This window comes from Salmo salar, chromosome ssa05 (genome assembly GCF_905237065.1).
Source record: "Salmo salar chromosome ssa05, Ssal_v3.1, whole genome shotgun sequence".
In the NCBI taxonomy this organism is placed as follows: domain Eukaryota; kingdom Metazoa; phylum Chordata; class Actinopteri; order Salmoniformes; family Salmonidae; genus Salmo; species Salmo salar.
The window spans coordinates 29,643,115-29,663,029 of record NC_059446.1 but is presented as its reverse complement, the minus strand read 5'-3'; the positions used below and the strand labels follow the sequence as shown (position 1 = coordinate 29,663,029).

Below are 19,915 nucleotides of genomic sequence, written 5' to 3'. Positions count from 1 at the left end.
CCGATTTCAGAGCACTCTCCTATAAGTGTACCAGAGCACAGAATAATGAATTTACAAGCGCTCAACACCAGTTGAATATGGGTGGTGTCAGCTAACAAGCGTAATTCAATTGTTACCAGCAGCAAAGTCACCAACGCTCTGGATAACATGAAAACCACCTAACCAGCTCTGCTAGTGGAGTAAAATGGTCAAGAGTGGTCTCATTTGTGCCTGGAAGTAGCTAGCAAGCTAGCCAACATTAGCTTGGGTGCTTGACTGCCGTTCTAAGACCAGAACGCTCAAATCAATCCTACTCCTCGGCCTGAGCATCCAGTGTGCGCTCCGAGAGCAAAACACTCTCAATTTACAAACGTACAATGCTGTGAATTTACGAGCTCACTCTGTCTGGCACTCCAGGTTGAATTTAAAAACTCACCCAAAGTGGTAAAATGTGTAACTAGTAATTTGTTATGCTAACTAGGTAGCAAGAGGTTGCATAGCAACAGCATCAACTTCCAGTAGATTGGCAAAGAGCTAGTACGCTCAATCAACTGAAAGGATATTGTTTGTTTACAGTATACTAAAATTAACGAATAGTATATACTCATTAAGTATGTAGTAAACAGTATGTTAGTATGGGTATTCGAACACAGCTATGGACATACCTGACATTTCTGTTGTCTTGGAGATGGTTCCTGTCTATGTAAACATTCTCCTCCTCTTCCTCAACCTCTTCTCTGCAGGTATTTACTCCTGAGACTCCCTACAGGAATACAGTCATTTTGAACTGTAAATGTTTTCTTATGGCTACTACCCTAAACTAAGCATGGGAATGCAAGACAAGTCCAGGCCTAGCGCTATAATCCTTTATTGTCGACTGCCTGTACCTACGTTCAATTGACTGTGACGTGTCAAAAACATGCGCTTGATGAACAATAGCAATGGTGTGAACTCACATTTTGGTCATTACACTCCTGAGCTTTTTCAACCAGCTCTTACTGATCCACTTCCACCTCCTCCCTAGCACAAATAATAAACAGAGACATAGCATACAGCGATATCATCTTGGCAAACATTTTTCGCCGCACCTGGAAATTAAACTAGGGAAGAGACTGACACACAGGTCACGTGTATCCAAGTCTTCTGACATATTTCCCTCCAACACTTGTATAACAGAAGAGTGTTCTCTCTCAGCCTGGCATTGAGCTTCTGAACATGACGTCTGCCATCCACTCCAGAGCTACGTCCAAACTTCTGGAAAGGTTACACAAAACAAATGTTTTTACAAATAATTTACAACATGTTTGCCAACTGTGTGGTCTGAATAAATCATTAGCTAGCTGGCTTACCTTGATGACCGACTGCTTTTCCCCACACAGCTTGCCAGCCTAAGCTTGCATTTGTTTTGCTCTTTTTAACCCGAAATCAATGGAGCAAATGTTTACATATGCAACGCATACAAGCTAGCTACTAGCAACTTGAAAACTTTTTGTTACCTGTTACACTTGGTAGGTTTGGTATAAACAGCATCTTAGAACATTACATTCCTGAACCATGTTATTTGTTTTAGTTGTAGTAGTTAAAAACGGCAAGCTTGAGATGCTGTTATTTTCCCGGGAATGTTTTTCAAAATTGTCGAAAGAGGAAGTCGTTCAATTTAAAGTAATTACGGCCGATATACATCTGTTCTTATTCATTTTCAATGGAAGGGAAGTGGTGTGGGAGCCTATGGAAATGTTTAGCATCTCCAATAGTGTGCAACTGAGTGGTTCCCATGATGAATTTGATGCTCAGAAACCCAATGCAATAGTGTCCAACTGCAGCCCACAATTCCAGGTGTTCCTGCATGTGGGCATCCTATATGGATCCTTCATGAACCTCCCTCCTTGAGCATTCAATTGGTTCCTGCATTGCTTCCTTCATGACCCCCCCCTCCTTCTATTAGCCAATAACAACGCATTGAATAACAGATTCACTGCATGGAACGTGGGTGTTTTTTACTCACTTTTTGTCTCTCCCACGGCGTTATTCCGCTCTCCTACAGCGTCCATCACAATTACATGCACATGGCCAATTATGCAAATTATGTGATGACGTCATTTCGCGACTTCTAGCGACTTTTAGGACAGCCAATAGCTACTTTCCTTACGGAGGAGTTGGCAACACTGGACTGGGCAACAACGGTAGCTATCTAGCCGTACACCGATAGACAGTGTCCTTCGTCTTTGCCTGTCAGGAACTGTTTTCCCGCAGTTCTGTTAACAACGTTCAGGGCAGGTGTTCGGCAGGCAGGAGGCGACACCGTGTGCTAACACACAGTGTCGCTAAATATCATGCTAGCTAGAACACGGCGTCGCCCTAGTCTGCTGTGCTAGCGGGAGGCGGGTTGAAGGACACTGTCTACTGGTTGGGCAGTTCTCTCAGGTACACATCAGGCGAGGTGAGGTCAGGCGAGGTGAGGTCGACAATGGGAGTTCGTGCAGGAACCAATAGAATGCTTTAGGGTGGTGGACATGCAGGAAGAGCCCGAATTTCAGGCAGCAGTTTTGGAAATGACAGAATGTGGTCAGTCATGCATAGAAGAGAAAGTGTCCCACGCAAATACCTAGGGATAAGCACAGGCATGGCGAGAGGTAGGAAACTGATTCAGTGTGGTGGATTGAGGAGAGGGCATGCCATATGTTATAAAGTCAATGGGACATACCGTGTATGACAAAGGGGAAATCGGAGTTGTCATGTAGAGGTTCTGAAAAGTAGTCCATGATAAGGTTACAGTCAGCTTAAATCTGACACTATAGAGTCTACATGCAGTTGAGCTGTATGGAAAGGCAATGGATTGAAAGGTGACATGATCAGCTTAATGTTGTAGGGGACAAACATGTCACATGATTTAGTTAGGGAAGGGGTGGAATCCTTGCCCTTGTAGAAAAATAAACCCTTGCAGAAAGTTTTCAAACCCCTTTTCAAAAATAAAATAGGTATAAGAGTAAACCTATAGCCTGAAATCACAACTGTATTTTAGGATAGTCTGAATATCTGATAGTGATTAAATCAGTAAACCGTCATCATAAATAATAATCTGACTTGCCTAGTTAAATAAAGGTGAAATACATTTTTTTTAAATCATCAGGTGAAGATGTTTCTCACAAGTGTATTCTACTCTCGTCTGTAATGTCTCTATATATGCCAGCATCCAGCCCCATTTGTATTTCCTGAAAGTAAAAAGAGCTAAGTTTAGTGGAAAACTGGACACGTAGGTTTATAGTGCGCACTCAAACTTCACAATGTTTATCACATCAGCTCTCATCAAGTGTTTCAATCGATTCAGGCATTGGCCAATTAAGAGTAAGTCTGTATTCATATTTCTTCTAACTTACACTATTGGTCAAAAACACCTACTCATTCAAGCGTTTTTCTTTATTTTTACTATTTTCTACAATGTTGAATAATATTGAAGACATTAAAACTACGAAATAACACATTGAATCATGTTGTAACCAAAAAAGTGTTAAACAAATCAAAATATATTTTATATAGCCACCCTTTGCCTTGATGACAGCTTTGTACATGCTTGGCATTTTCTCAACCAGCTTCACCTGGAATGCTTTTCCAACAGTCTTGAAGGAGTTCCCACATATGCTGGGCACTTGTTGGCTGCTATTCCTTCACTTTGCAGTCCAACTCATCTCATCCTTCTTGGTCAAATAGCCCTTACACAGCCTGGAGGTGTGTTGGGTCATTGTCCTGTTGAAAAACAAATGATAGTCCCACTAAGTCCAAACCAGATGGGATGGCATATCGTTGCAGAATGCTGTGGTAGCCATGCTGGTTAACTGTGAATGTGTCACCAGAAAAGCACCCCCACACCATAACACCACCTCCTCCATGCTTTACGGTGAGAAATACACATGCAGAGATCATCCGTTCATCCACACCGCGCCTCACAAAGACACAGTGGTTGGAACCAAAAATCTCCAATTTGGACTCCAGACCAAATGGACACATTTCCACCGGTCTAATGTCCATTGCTCGTGTTTCTTGGCCCAAGCAAGTCTCTTCTTCTTATTGGTGTCCTTTAGTATAGGTTTCTATGCAGCAATTTGACCATGAAGGCCTGATCCACACAGTCTCCTCTGAACAGTTGATGTTGATATGTGTCTGTTACTTGAACTCTGAAGCATTTATTTGGGCGGCAATATCTGAGCCTGGTAACTCTAATTAACTTATCCTCTGCAGCAGAGGTAACTCTGGGTCTTCCATTCCTGTGGCGGTCCTCATGAGAGCCAGTTTCATCATACTGCTTGATTGTTTTTGCGACTGCACTTGAAGAAACTTTCAATGTTCCTGAAATTTTCCGGATTGAATTATTTGTAAAGTAATGATGGAATGTCTTTTCTCTTTGCTTATTTGAGCTGTTCTTTCCATAATATGGACTTGGTCTTTTACCAAATAGGGCTATCTTCTGTATACCACCCCTACCTTGACACAACTGATTGGCTCAAACGCAATTAAGAAGGAAAGAAGTTCCACAAATGAGCTTTTAAGAAGACACACCTGTTAATTGAAATGCATTCCAGGTGACTACCTCATGAAGCTGGTTGAGAGAATGCCAAGAGTGTGCAAAGCTGTCATCAAAGCAAAGGGTGGCTATTTGAAGAATCTCAAATATAAAATACACTGCTCAAAAAAATAAAGGGAACACTTAAACAACACAATGTAACTCCAAGTCAATCACACTTCTGTGAAATCAAACTGTCCACTTAGGAAGCAACACTGATTGACAATACATTTCACATGCTGTTGTGCAAATGGAATAGACAACAGGTGGAAATTATAGGCAATTAGAAAGACACCCCCAATAAAGGAGTGGCTCTGCAGGTGGTGACCACAGACCACTTCTCAGTTCCTATGCTTCCTGGCTGATGTTTTGGTCACTTTTGAATGCTGGCGGTGCTTTCACTCTAGTGGTAGCATGAGACGGAGTCTACAACCCACACAAGTGGCTCAGGTAGTCAGCTCATCCAGGATGGCACATCAATGCGAGCTGTGGCAAGAAGGTTTGCTGTGTCTGTCAGCGTAGTGTCCAGAGCATGGAGGCGCTACCAGGAGACAGGCCAGTACATCAGGAGACGTGGAGGAGGCCGTAGGAGGGCAACAACCGAGCAGCAGGACTGCTACCTCCGCCTTTGTGCAAGGAGGAGCAGGAGGAGCACTGCCAGAGCCCTGCAAAATGACCTCCAGCAGGCCACAAATGTGCATGTGTCTGCTCAAACGGTCAGAAACAGACTCCATGAGGGTGGTATGAGGGCCCGACGTCCACAGGTGGGGGTTGTGCTTACAGCCCAACACCGTGCAGGACGTTTGGCATTTGCCAGAGAACACCAAGATTGGCAAATTCGCCACTGGCGCCCTGTGCTCTTCACAGATGAAAGCAGGTTCACACTGAGCACATGTGACAGACGTGACAGAGTCTGGAGATGCCGTGGAGAACGTTCTGCTGCCTGCAACATCCTCCAGCATGACCGGTTTGGCGGTGGGTCAGTCATGGTGTGGCATTTCTTTGGGGTGCCGCACAGCCCTCCATGTGCTCGCCAGAGGTAGCCTGATTGCCATTAGGTACCGAGATGAGATCCTCAGACCGCTTGTGAGACCATATGCTGGTGCGGTTGGCCCTGGGTTCCTCCTAATGCAAGACAATGCTAGACCTCATGTGGCTGGAGTGTGTCAGCAGTTCCTGCAAGAGGAAGGCATTGATGCTATGGACTGGCCCGCCCGTTCCCCAGACCTGAATCCAATTGAGCACATCTGGGACATCATGTCTCGCTCCATCCACCAACGCCACGTTGCACCACAGACTGTCCAGGAGTTGGCGGATGCTTTAGTCCAGGTCTGGGAGGAGATCCCTCAGGAGATCATCCGCCACCTCATCAGGAGCATGCCCAGGTGTTGTAGGGGAGGTCATACAGGCACGTGGAGGCCACACACACTACTGAGCCTCATTTTGACTTGTTTTAAGGACATTACATCAAAGTTGGTTCAGCCTGTAGTGTGGTTTTCCACTTTAATTTTGAGTTTGACTCCAAATCCAGACCTCCATGGGTTGATAAATTGGATTTCCATTGATTATTTTTGTGTGATTTTGTTGTCAGCACATTCAACTATGTAAAGAAAAAAGTATTTAATAAGATTATTTCATTCATTCAGATCTAGGATGTGTTATTTTAGTGTTCCCTTTATTTTTTTGAGCAGTGTATATTGATATATCAGCTGGTGTAAGAAAGGCTATATAAATACATTCGATTTGATTTTGATTTGTTTAACACTTTTTTGCTTACTACATGTGTTATGTATGTGTTATTTCATAGTTTTGAGGTCTTCATTATTGTTCTACAATGTAGAAAATAGTAAAATAAAGAAAAACCCTTGAATGAGTAGGCATTCTAAAACATTTGAATGGTAGTGTACATGTAATGACTAATGTACATTGTCATGCGCGGAATGCAGCCTACTATCAGTGTAGAAAGCCTGAAGTTATTTCTGAACTTTGTAGACCTGTTGCATGTAGAATCGTGAGAGTTGTTCGATAATAATACTGTCTAGAGTAGGACTAGTCTACCATACTAAAATTTAATTGAAGTTCAGACATTTTCAGAGTAGGGATCATCAGTCTGCCTATTGATACTTGAAGAGCCAACGTAAGACACCGGTGCATGTTTTAAACTCCTTTTCATGATAGGCCTAGGGCTACATAAAACCTAATACGTCACAACCGCAGATCACGTGTAACCACGCCAGCCCAGGACTGCCACACTGCCACCCGGCTTCTTGTGGGTTTGCACAACTCAAAGAGTTTCTGCAAAAACTGTCAGAAACTCTCAGGGAAGCTCATCTGCATGCTTGTCGTCCTCACCAGGGTCTTGTTATGATGCCAAACTACAGTCAGATCCATCTTCAGTGGGCAAATGGGTGCTTCGATGAATCCCGGTTTCAACTGTACTGGGCAGATGGCAGACGTTGTATGGCGTTGTGTGGGCAAGTGGTTTGCTGATGTCATTGTTGTGAACGGAGTGCCCCATGGTGGTGGGGTTATGGTATGATAGATTTTTACCTTGTCAGCTTGGGGATTCGATCTAGCAACCTTTCAGTTACTGGCCCAACGCTCTAACCACTAGGCTACCTGCCGCCACAGCTAGTACTTGGTTGCACAGCCTTTAGCCAAGATAACTGCAGACAAACACTTTATAGCCATTAATGAGCTTGCTGCACCTTTCTACTGGCAATTTGGCACACTTTTCAGCTGCAAACTGCTCTAATTCTTCAATACTTGAGGGGTTCCCTCCACCAACTGCTGTTTTTTAACCCCCTTTTTTCCTCCCTAATTTCGTGATATCCAGTTGCGATCCAATTACGTTCTTGTCTCATCGCTGCAACTGCCCAATGGGCTCGGGAGAGGTGAAGGTCAAGTCATGGGTACTCCCAAACATGAACCGCCAAACCGCGCTTTATAACAACCGCCCGCTTAACCAGGAAACCAGCCGCACCAATGTGTTGGAGGAAACACAGTTCAACTGACGACCGGTCAGCCTGCAGGCGTCCTGCCCGCCACAAGGAGCCGCTAGAGCGCGATGAGCCAAATAAAGCCTCCCCTAACCCGGACGATGCTGGGCCAATTGTCCCCCCCCCAGACTGGGATCAAACTCGGGTCTTTAGTGATGCCTTAAGCACTTCGATGCATTGCCTTAGACCGCTGCGCCACTCGGGAGGCCCCGACATAGGTATATGGACACTTCGCTGGCCACTCCAGCACATTCTTAACCATTGTTGGGTGCTTTTTATGTGGGTTTGGGGTCATTGTCCTGCTGGAAGACCCACATCCTTCAATGGAGAACCAATTTTTGGACACTGCATTGAACATTGGATGACAAAACACCTGATAATCTGCTGATTTAATGATGCCTTTAGTACGTTCAAGGCCCCCAGTACCAGAGGCAGCAAAGCAACCCCACAGCATTATCAGACTTGATTGTAGGGAGGGTGTTATTTTCATTGAATGCTTCATTTGGTCATTAGCCCTGATCTATATTGCCAAAGAACAGTAATTTAGTTTCATTGGTCCACAGAACATTTCCCCCAGGATTTATGTTTATTTAGGTGGGGTTTTAAGAAGTTAAAATCAGGCTTTCTTGTCTCCTTCAGCAGCGGGGTATTCCTACGTTTACCAATGACAGTGACTGTGTTGCTAGTGACAGCTCCAAACTTCCATCCTACTTTGGTCTTTAGACGCAGACCTGAACCTTGCCCAGACGGGGAGATAGCGACATGTACGTCTGCTCTGTGGTGTCCAACCAGGATCTGACAAGCAACAGCAAGGACTACACTGAGCTCATAGTGCTGAGTGAGTGGCTCTTATCCTCTCAGGGCCTCCAATAGATCCCCCTCACCTGCCTGCATTTTCCACCACCACCCATCCATCCTATGACAAAACAAACAAACAAGTTATTCCATTCAATATTCGTATTTAATACACAACATAGCACAGTACTGATCAAAGAATTTAAAATGCAAGTTTGTGAATAAATACATCTGTTACATGAATACAGTGATGACATTATAGCTATAGGTGGATAAACAGACTTGCAACGGCCACATAGGCTATCCTAGAACCAAAAAGGATCCAAAACGGCTTCCTAATTTAGAAAGTAGTCTGCAAGGTAAACAAGTACAATTAGTCATTTTCATTATATATCAGAAACATAGGCAGGTGCAAAGCAAATACTATACAAAGAGTGAGACAGGGGTTGTGTGCAAAATTTAAAAAAAAATCAACATACAATTTAATGAAATGGTACTTTGGCATTTTAGGCCAAATAACACTGTGATAATTGTTTTATACCCAAGGTAAATTTATCTTACAAAGTGCTGATAAACTTGGTATGTAATGCTACAAACAACGCCGGACGGTTGTGTTTCGTTATTCACAATGGGCCAGCCAGACAACCTTTTACTACAGTCTGGTTTTAGTGTTACAGAAGAACATTTCTGAGATTAGAACTGAGCAGCGGCAGCACATTTCTCCGCTGATAACCAGACCTGTCTGGATAGCCATAGGGGAAACAAACTGTGAGGAGCCAATAGCCTTGTCTAACAATCCCTAACTCCTATTTACTACTCTAGTGTCTGAAGTTCTGAAGGAACTAGATAGGCATGAGCAATATTCTAGACAATCCCCAAACCTCATCGGGACTGGAGCCATTGTTTACATCTGTCCAGTCCCTTCTGAAGTAGGGGAGCTGAATGGTTTAAAGACAAGGGGTTGTTAAAATAAAAAAAATTCTGGTCAAACATTAAAGATAGCTGTTGACAAAAGAGGGCATTATTAAGCATTCTGTAGAATTGCCTGTGTAAAATATCTGTTCGTGACCAATGTGGGTTTGTAGTAAATCGAAATACTGCGTACAAAGCATCTCTTTTTTACAGCTTTGAACAACAGAAGATACTACAAATATGATATGCAGCAATTTACAGTTTGACACCTACAGGCGTGATGGATAATCCAACAAAAAGCATTACATGACATTAAGCAAATACTTTTAGACTGAAATATTATTGCAATCAGTAAAATATAGTAGTTGCTTGTTTTCAGTAAACCATCAGGAAGTGTTTTCTTACTGCTATTCTGAAATGACAGAAGTGCATTGCAGGGGTAACCATCGAACACTTACTTACAGGTGTTCAATTTACCTCGGCCCGAATACATAGATAAAACTGACAGTTAGGCCTAGTAACTGTAATGCTATTAGTATTTCTGTAATGGTTATAGTATTTCTGTTGGTAAAACAATACTTGAGGTAATTTGATGAATGAACAGTCTAATCAGGTCCTAGTAAGTTACGAGTGGCAGGCAAATCACCCAATGAGAGAAGCTCCATGCTTATCTGAAGGCTGCAGATTCATTGACTGTTAGTTAAGACTGCTGAATTGGGACTAATAAAACAAGTACTGGCCAGAGAACCGACTGGTAACGCCAACATTCTCCCTAAGAAAAAACGACATAAAACAAAAACAAGCTGTTTCCAAAAAATCTAACATCTAGTTTAGTCTTTTTTTTTTAAGGCAAGGCTTTCTTTCTTTAGTTTGAGACGGCTGTGGATTTCACAGACACACAAACGTATACATGTCTCATATACAGGTCTTATATTTAAAGGCATTTATCCACAGCTTTGATTGTGGTCCGCAGAGTGCAGAGAAGCAACAGAAAGGGCACAGGGATAGATACAATAATACAGTTGAGTACCAACATCCTACCCTTGGATTAGCCACTACGCTTCAAGGCCTGGTTTCCCAGACCAATATTAAAGCTTAGTCCTGGAATAGAAAGCATGATCAATGGAGAATCTATATTTTGAAAGTGCTTTTTAGTCTAGGAACAGGCTTAGGTGGAATCCGGTTCTGGGAAACCAGCCCTAAATGTTTAGGGTCATGTGGCTTTTATCAAAAGGTAGGATCCGTTGGGCAGACTGGAGTATTTTGTTTCAATAGATATATTTCCTATGTACACACACATCTGGTTCTGTATAAGGATGACAATCACAACAGAGATACAGGTCTAGAGCTCCCTGTGAAATGGTAGTGAGGCAAGGAGCGACAGTAACTTGAGTAGGACAGTGATGGGTTTCCCCTACGGGTGAGAAGTGAGGCGAGTCAGGTTGAGAGCTGGGCCAATTCGTGGTCGCTTGACGAGCTCACCTGCCTTTCCACCCTCCTTTGCATCTTACAGGGGGCCATCCTTGCCTGAATGTCTCCCTTCTTCTCAAAGTAGTCCACCAGGGGCGGCTCGGTGAGCATCGACGCCAGCACCTGCTCAAATGTGATGGACCAATCGCCGTCCAGTATGCTGCCCCGCCGCTGCTGGTCGCCGGCGCAGCCAATCAGGACTGTGTCGTCGGCGATGTCCTCGCACTGCAGCGAACCTGTGCTCACCATGGAGTAGGACGAGACCGACGTGTCATCCTTCACTTCTTCGTCCGACGTCTGCTGAGGCGGCGTTTCCAGCTGGGCCTCCGCCAAGGCCCTGCAGACCAGGGACTGCCCTGAGCTGCTCTCCCCGTTCGGCTCCTCCTTTTCGGGTTGGGGCAGTTCAGCGGCGGGAGCCTGGGTGTTGGTGGTGTCGGTTGGTTTGTTGGCACCGTTGTTGGTGAACTTCTTGCCCACCTCTCCAATGCGCAGCAGCAGGCTGGCCACAGTGGCGATGGCGTGGTAGAGCTCCTGCTCCAGTGGGTCCTCGCTGAACATGTTGTACAGGGTCTTACACAGCTCTATGAACTGCTCCTGTAGGGGACACACACAGGGGATCAGGCAGAAATGGCTTCTCTAAGTGTGTATGAGTGGTCAAGTTATGGTCATCTCTCAGTAATGTGGCATGTACCTGGTTCATCCTGCGAAGGTCTTTAATGGTCTCCTTCTTGGGCTCATTCTCCATGGCCCACATCCGCAGGTAGTACTTATAGTCCTTCACCTCTGAAACAGATACCACAATATTACACTGGATACAGTGCCTTCAGAAAGTATTCACACCCCTTGACTTATTCCATATTTTGTTGTGTTACAGCCTGAATTTATAATGGATTAAATAGATTTGTTTTCTCACCCACCTACACACAATACTCCATAATGACAAAATTAAAACATATATCTTTAAAAATGACCGCAAATGTATTGAAAATGAAATACAGAAATATATCATTCCTAAGTATTCACACCCGAGTCAATACTTTGGAAAAGCACCTTCGGCGGTGATTACAGCTTTGAGTCGTCTTTGGTATGTCTGTATCAGCTTTACACATCTGGATTTTCTCACATTCTTCCTCACAGATTTTCTCAAGCTCTGTTAGTTTAGATGGGGAGTGGCAGTGAACAGCAATCTTCAAGTCTTTCCACAGATTTTCAATGGGATTCGTCTGGGCTTTGGCTGGGCCATTCAATGGCTTTCAAATTCTTGTTCTGAAGCCATTCCAGCATTGCTTTGGCTGTAAATCTTCACTGTAGAGACTTGTCCTTCTTGCAGGTTCTCCCATCTCAGCCAAGGAACTCTGTAGTTCTGTCCCCTCCCTGACAAGTCCTTCTTGCCCGGTTGCTCAGTTTGGTCGGATGGCGAGCTCTAGGTAGTCTGGGTAGTTCCATATTTCCCAATGATGGAGTTCACTATGCTCTTGGAAACTTTCAACACTCTAGAAATAGTTTTATTCTCATCCCCAGATGTAGGCCTCATCACAATTGTTGGAGATCTACGGACAGTTCCTTGGACTTCATGGTATAGTTTCCGCTCTGACATGAACTGTCAAATTTGGGACCTTATATAGACAGGCGTGTTTCTTTCTAAATCATGTCCAAACAATTTAATTGGCCACAGACTCCAATCAAGTTGTAGTGACATCTCAAGGATGATCAAAGAAAATTGGATGCACCTGAGCTCAATTTAGAGTGTCATAGCAAATGGGGTGTGAATACTTATGTAAATAATTTTCAACAAATTTAGAAACATTTCTAAAAACATGTTTTACTTTGTAATTATGGGGTATTGTGTGTAGATGGGTGAGAAAAACAAATGTAATACAGTGGCAAGAAAAAGTATGTGAACCATTTAGAATTGGTCCTAAAATCACACCAATAGACGAAACACAGTGTGCTTATCTAATAACACACAAATTATTGTATTTTTCTTGTCTATATTGAATACATCATTTAAACATTCACTGTGTAGGTTGGAAAAAGTATGTGAACCCTTAGGCTAATGACCTCTCCAAACGCTTATTGGACTCAGGAGTCAGCTAACCTGGAGTCCAAACAATGAAACGAGATTAGAGATGTTGGTTAGAGCTGCCCTGCCCTAAAAAAAAAAAAAAAAACCCCACTAAATTTGAGTTTGCTATTCCCAAGAAGCATTGCCTGATTTGAACCATGCCTTGAACAAAATAAATATCAGAAGACCTAAGAATAGTTGACTTGCATAAAGCTGGAAAGGGTTACAAAAGTATCTCTAAAAGCCTTGATGTTCATCAGTCCACGGTAAAACAAATTGTCTATAAATGGAGAAAGTTCAGCACTGTTGCTACTCTCCCTAGGAGTGGCCATCCTGAAAAGATGACTGCAAGAGCACTGCGCAGAATGCTCAATGAGGTTAAGACGAATCCTAGAGTGTCAGCTAAAGACTTACAGTAATCTCTGGAACATGATAACATCTCTGACGAGTCTACGATACGTAAAACACTAAACAAGAATGGTGTTCATGGGAGGACACCACGGAAGAAACCACTGCTGTCCAAAAAAAACATTGCTGCACGTCTGAAGTTTGCAAAAGAGCACCGGGATGTTCCAGAGTGCTACTGACAAAATATTCTGTGGACAGATGAAACTAAAGTTGAGTTGTTTGGAAGGAACACACAACACTATGTGTGGATAAAAACATCAAAACCTCATCCTCACTGTAAAGTATGGTGGAGGGAGCATCATTGTTTTGGCTGCTTTGCTGCCTCAGGGTCTGGACAGCTTGCTATCATTGAGGGGAAAATGAATTCCCAAGTTTATCAAGACATTTTGCAGGAGAATGTGAGGCTATCTGTCCACCAATCGAAGCTCAACAGAAGTTTGGTGATGCAACAGGTCAACGACCCAAAATACAAGTAAATCAACAACAGAATGTCTTCAAAATAAGAAAATCCTGACCTCAACCTGATTTGAGATCCTGTGGCATGACCTCAAGAGAGCGGTTCACACCAGACATCCCAAGAATATTGCTGAACTGAAACAGTTTTGTAAAGAAGAATGGTCCAAAATTCCTCCTGACCGTTGTGCAGGTCTGATCTGCAACTACAAAAAATGTTTGGTTGAGGTTATTGCTCCAAAAAGGAGGGTCAACCAGTTATTAAATCAAAGGGTTCACATACTTTTCCCATCCACACCATGTTCAATAAAGACATGAAAATGTATAATTGTTTGTGTGTTAGTGTAAGCAGACTGTGTTTATCTATTGTTGTGACTTAGATGAAGATCAGATGTTATGACAAATTTATGCAGAAATCCAGGTAATTCCATAGGGCTCACATACTTTTTCTTGCCACTGTACATTTTGAATTCAGGCTGTTATGTAAGTTAAGGGGTATAAATGCTTTCTGAAGGCACTGTATATATAGCAATACCGTTTGAATCCTGCAGAGGGCAGGACAAGGAAGAAGACCAGTACTGTAAAAAGGTCATAAATATAGGTCATTAATATAGGCAGGGGAGTGAGGCTCACCTTTCTTCTGCTCTGCATCTCCGCTTCCCGATGCGTCCTCAGCCTCTTTCACCTCTTCTCCTGCAGACAGAGACAACCACCACCATCACCATGCCCACAAAGCCACTAATCAGACCATCCACACCAGTGTACACACTACACAGTGACAAGTAGGAAAGTGGGTTATCTAGACAGGGGTTGGGAGGTGGGGGGTCTTTCCAGTGGAAGATGATTGTGCTAGTTTGTGAGACATCAACTAGCCCCCAGATGCTAGGAGGGTAACAGGCAGGGATGGAAGATGCGGATACCACAGCAGATTATACAGGGGAAAAGCGATGCGATGTCATTCACACCTGGACCGGAACGTACCAAAGAGAGCTCAGAGTGGACTGTACCAAGTGGACAGGGAGAGGAAATTAAAGGGGGGAGTACTACAAAGAGCATTTTGATCAAGGTTCTCCACTCTGTATAAAGATAGATGTGTAATCTGCTGGTATGATGTCACTGAGTGTGCTATACCACATGGGGAGGATATTAAGAGGTGAGAGAGATGTCCTCTATGAACTACAACTAATCATTGTTTCACAAGTTTGCTGATTGTTCAAACATGAGATTGACTATTTCCCTCTGAATACAGTGTGGCCACCATTTTGTTGATCAAAAGTGTCTTTGTGACACAGAGATTCCCAGAGAGACAAACCTGAGGTCACTTCCTGCACCAGGAAGTCCAGATCAGACAAGAAGGGAGGTTCTTGAGCGGTGAGAAGAAAACAGAACCAGATGGGGAGAGAGGACAGACATGAGAGAAAGAATTAAAGAGAGAGAAAGGTAGATAAAGAGCAAGATGGAGAGATTAAGACAAAGTGAGAAGGGAGGAAGGTGAGATGAGAAAGAGGTAGGCAGGGAGGAGAGGATCAAACGATAGGAAGATGAGAATACACATTTCGGTCAGTTAAGACAGTAGTAGGAATCAGTTTTCAATGCACAGACACATGTAAGGGACCAGGACTGTAGCCTCAAGCAAAAAAAAATAAATCGAACCAACATGTCCATGTATCACATGGAAATTGTGAGCAAAATACAGTATGAAAGATGGTTCACACGTGTGTGTGTTTCCTCCTGAGGGAATATGTTACATTTATGTCAACAGCAGTAAGTTTATGGCAACAGCAGTATGTTTATGTCAACATCGATGTGTGTGTGTGTACCCTGTGAAGTGTCATCGTCAGTGAAGAACTGTGTAGCTTCCAGTGCAGACTCGGCCTCCTCTGGACACAATGCTGTAAGAGAAACAAGAAGCATGTTCGCCCCAGTATGTATTATCCTAACACACACACACACACACAATCATACCCACAAGCAAGCACGTGCACATACTTTCTCCAAACGTGCTCAATTGTTCCCATTCAGAAACATTATAGTAACACACCAACACAATTATTCCGTCACGCATATACATGGTGCCTGTCCCTTTAAAAAAAAAAACACACCACCCAAAGCACAGGGCCACAAGACTGTGCCGATTCACTACAACTGTGTTTGAGGGAAAAAGTGTGTGTGAAGCTAATTAGTGAGACTGGGAGTGTGAATGTCCTGCAGTATGTCTGCAATGAGTTGATCGGGCTGTTATTGGACTGTCAGAGTTGTGTTTTTCCCTGCTTACCTGGCGGCAGGTGAAGATTGTACAGTAACTTGAGTTTCTCTGTCATGTCTCCGTGGTACATCCCACCTTTTGGGAGACACGTGGTGGGTCAGTGGAATCCATGCTGACTAATCGTAAAATCACTACCAGCCAATTAAGCAGTGAGATTTATCCTGCTACAAACTAGCACATAACTGGTCTCGAAAATATCTCAAAACACCAGCTGTGCAACCCCGACCCTCCTCCCGACACATCCATGTTAAATATAGAAATCAGTTCATATTTTCAACAGAAAGTTGCGATTCTCTACTTCTTCAAACTCACTCAGGCCCGTGACAAACTCCTTGAAGTTGATGAGGCCGTCCTTGTTCATGTCCAGCAGGCGGAAGAGGCGTGCGGCCAGAGTGGCGGTGTGCGTCCCACAGGGCCAGGTGCCCAGGGCCCCAAACAGCTGGCAGAACTGTCCCAGGTCAATGCGGTACTGCTCCAGGTAGGGCAGGCTGGGGTCGTGGCGCTCCGCCGCTGTGGTGCTGGCCCCCCAGTAGCAGCTCATTATGTGCTTGGCCTGCCATGGGGAAGTGGGATGCAGCTCAGAGGTAGTACTGGCTGATTGAAACATTGAATGGATAGTGCAATGGTGCTTGACAGTTGAGAGATTTGAGCTATTGACAATGGCTTGATAATGATGGCTTTTGTTGCCGGCTTTCAGTTAAAAAAATAAAAAATAAATGTTTTGTCACATATACTGGATAGGTACAGTGAAATGTGTTCTCTTACACTTGTTTAGGGCATGAGCCACAACTTGTTTTGTTCTCAGTCTATTCATAATGCTTACATAACACATACCGTGTGACAGCTGTGTGACTTGTCATCACAACCATGACCAGCATCACACAACAAACAACTTATTTACCACCCACCACACTAAGTTGACACGCCTGAGTTAAGAACAACATTGCTAACAGAGAAAACTAAATGTTCAAAACCACTGTTGGGTAATGATGTAAAACGCCGTAGGAACGATAATAACGATGATCTGTTACCTTGAAGTGAACATAGAGTTCCTCTAGCTCCTCGATACTGAAGGCTGAGTCTGTCATGATAGCTCTTACCTGTGGATAGACACACAGCTCTACATCAGACAGAGAAACACCTCTGGCTACAGCATATTAAGTAGCCACTGTATGACTTAGGCATGCACATGTTTTTGTTCCAACCTTAACATAACCTATTCGATACATCTCATATCCACAATTGATCATTATTAAATGGATACTTTTGGATTTTGGCAATGAGGCCCTTTATTTACTTCCCCAGAATAAGATGAACTTGTGGAATTTTTATCTCTCTGTGTCCAGTATTAAGGAAGTTAGTGGTAGTTTCGCGAGGTAATGCTAACTAGCGTTAGCCCAATGACTGGAAGTCTATGGGTATCTGCTAGCATTTTGGCCTCATTGCCAAAATCTCAAAGTATCCATTAAATGTTTTTTTATTTTTTTTATTTAACCTTTATTTAACTAGGCAAGTAAGTTAAGAACAAATTCTTATTTACAATGACGGCCTCCCGGGGAACAGTGGGTTAGGTTAACTGCCTTGTTCAGGGGCAGAACGACAGATTTTTATCTTGTCAGCTCGGGGAGTTGATCCAGCAACCTTTCGGTTACTGGCCCAACGCTCTAACCACTAGGCTACCTGCCACCCCATGGGACTCCCAATAACGGCCGGTTGAGATACAGCCTGGATTCGAACCAGGGTGTCTGTAGTGACGCCTCTAGCATTGAGATGCAGTGCCTTAAGACTGCTGCGCCACTCGTGAGCCCCCTTTAAGGTTGAAATGAATAACCTAATCCAGAGACATTTACACAGAGCATACCAAACATTAGGAACACCTTCCTAATATTGAGATGCACCCCCTTTTGCCCTCAGAACAGCCTCAATTTGGTCAGGGCATGGACTCTCCAAGGTGTCGAAAGCGTTCCACAGGGATGCTGGCCCATGTTGACGCCAATGCTTCCCACAGTTGTGTCAAGTTGGTGGTGGACCATTCTTGATACTCACGGGAAACTATTGAGCGTTGCAGTTCTTGACACAAACCGGTGTGCCTGGCACCTACTACCATACCCCGTTCAAAGGCACTTAAATATTCTGTCCTGTCCATTCACCCTCAATGGCACACATACACAATCCAAGTCTCAATTGTCTCAAGGCTTAAAAATCCTTCTGTAACCACTTACACTGATTGAAGTGGATTTAATAAGTGACATCAAATAATGGATTTTAGCTTTCACCTGGATTCACCTGGTCAGTCTCTCATGGAAAGAGAAGGTGTTCCCTCAGTGTATAGAGAGTTGGGCCGATGTGGTTTCTGTCTGAACGTTCCAAGAGCACCACTTTCTCCTCCACAGCCATTGCTAAGTGATAATTGACATGTCTGCGTTATGCTGTTTATTTCTGATCGTATTTAAAACATATGAACATGTCCAGTGAAAGCAGATACAGTCGAAGTCGGAAGTTTACATGCATACATTTAAACTCAGTGTTTCACAATTCCTGACATTTAATCCAAGTAAAAATTCCCTGTCTTAGGTCAGTTAGGATCACCACTTTATTTTAAGAATGTGAAATGTCAGAATAATAGTAGAGAGAATGATTTATTTCAGCTTTAATTTCTTTCATCACATTCCCAGTGGGTAAGAAGTTTACATACACTCAATTAGTATTTGGTAGCATTGCCTTTAAATTGTTTAACTTGAGTCAAACATTTTGGGTAGCCTTCCACAAGCTTTCCACAATAAGTTGGGTGAATTTTGGCCCATTCCTCCTGACAGAGCTGGTGTAACTGAGTCAGGTTTGTAGGCCTCCTTGCTCATACAAGCTTTTTCGGTTCTGCCCACAAATTTTCTATAGGATTGAGGTCAGGGCTTTGTGACAGCCAACCAATACCTTGACTTTTGTTGTCTTTAAGCCATTTAGCCACAACTTTGGAGGTATGCTTGGGGTCATTGTCCATTTGGAAGACCCATTTGCGACGAAGCTTTAACTTCCTGACTGATGTCTTGAGATGTTGCTTCAATATATCCACATCATTTACCTCCCTCATAATGCCATCTATTTTGTGAAGTGCACCAGTCCCTCCTGCAGCAAAGCACCCCCACAACATGATGCTGCCACCCCAGTGCTTCATGGTTGGGATGGTGTTCTTCGGCTTGCAAGCCTCCCCCTTTTTCCTCCAAACATAAACATGGTCATTATGGCCAAACAGTTCTATTTTTGTTTCATCAGACCAGAGGACATTTCTCCAAAACGTATGATCTTTGTCCCCATGTGCAGTTGCAAACCGTAGTCTGGCTTTTTTATGGCGGTTTTGGAGCAGTGGCTTCTTCCTTGCTGAGCGACCTTTCAGGTTATGTCGATATAGGACTCTTTTTACTGTGGATATAGATACTTTTGTACCCGTTTCCTCCAGCATCTTCACAAGGTCCTTTACTGTTGTTCTGGGATTGATTTGCACTTTTCACACCAAAGTACGTTCATACGACACAACGTGTCTCCTTCCTGAGCGGTATGATGGCTGCGTGGTCCCATGGTGTTTATACTTCAGGCGTTTGGAAATTGCTCCCAAGGATGAACCAGACTTGTGGAGGTCTACAATTTTTATTCTGAGGTCTTGGCTGATTTCTTTTGATTTTCCCATGATGTCAAGCAAAGAGGCACTGAGTTTGAAGGTAGGCCTTGAAATACATCCACAGGTACACCTCCAATTTACTCAAATGATGTCAATTAGCCTATCAGAAGCTTCTAAAGCATGACATAATTTTATGGAATTTTCCAAGCTGTTCAAAGGCACAGCCTTCTGACCCACTGGAATTGTGATACAGTGAATTATAAGTCAAATAATCTGTCTGTAAACAATTGTTGGAAAAATTACTTGTGTCATGCACAGTCCTAACCAACTTGCCAAAACTATAGTATGTTAACAAGAAATGTTTGGAGTGGTTGAAAAACGAGTTTTAATGACTCCA

General features: G+C 43.4%; 1 protein-coding gene and 1 long non-coding RNA gene across 4 annotated transcripts in view; both read right to left on the bottom strand.

Moving 5' to 3' along the window:
- Positions 1–831: 831 nt before the first annotated feature.
- Positions 832–2,787, bottom strand: LOC123743089 (uncharacterized). The gene is made up of 2 exons (XR_006769849.1): positions 1,985–2,787; positions 832–1,233 (listed from the first exon to the last, which is right to left on the bottom strand). It is a non-coding gene; the product is annotated as an uncharacterized lncRNA (long non-coding RNA).
- A 5,691-nt stretch (positions 2,788–8,478) lies between these two features.
- LOC106604567 (TBC1 domain family member 9B) overlaps positions 8,479–19,915 on the bottom strand; it is a 52,319-nt gene continuing 40,882 nt past the window's right edge. For 2 of the 3 annotated variants that reach the window (XM_014199332.2, XM_045718038.1), the window contains 8 exons: positions 16,937–17,005; positions 16,218–16,458; positions 15,915–15,980; positions 15,460–15,531; positions 14,952–15,002; positions 14,273–14,332; positions 11,405–11,496; positions 8,479–11,307 (listed from right to left, as the gene is read on the bottom strand). In XM_014199332.2, the coding sequence (XP_014054807.1) occupies positions 10,681–11,307; positions 11,405–11,496; positions 14,273–14,332; positions 14,952–15,002; positions 15,460–15,531; positions 15,915–15,980; positions 16,218–16,458; positions 16,937–17,005 (1,278 nt within the window). In that variant the 3' untranslated portion in view covers positions 8,479–10,680. The remainder of the gene's footprint in view (positions 11,308–11,404; positions 11,497–14,272; positions 14,333–14,951; positions 15,003–15,459; positions 15,532–15,914; positions 15,981–16,217; positions 16,459–16,936; positions 17,006–19,915) is intronic. The other variant, XM_014199333.2, reaches the window with a different exon arrangement.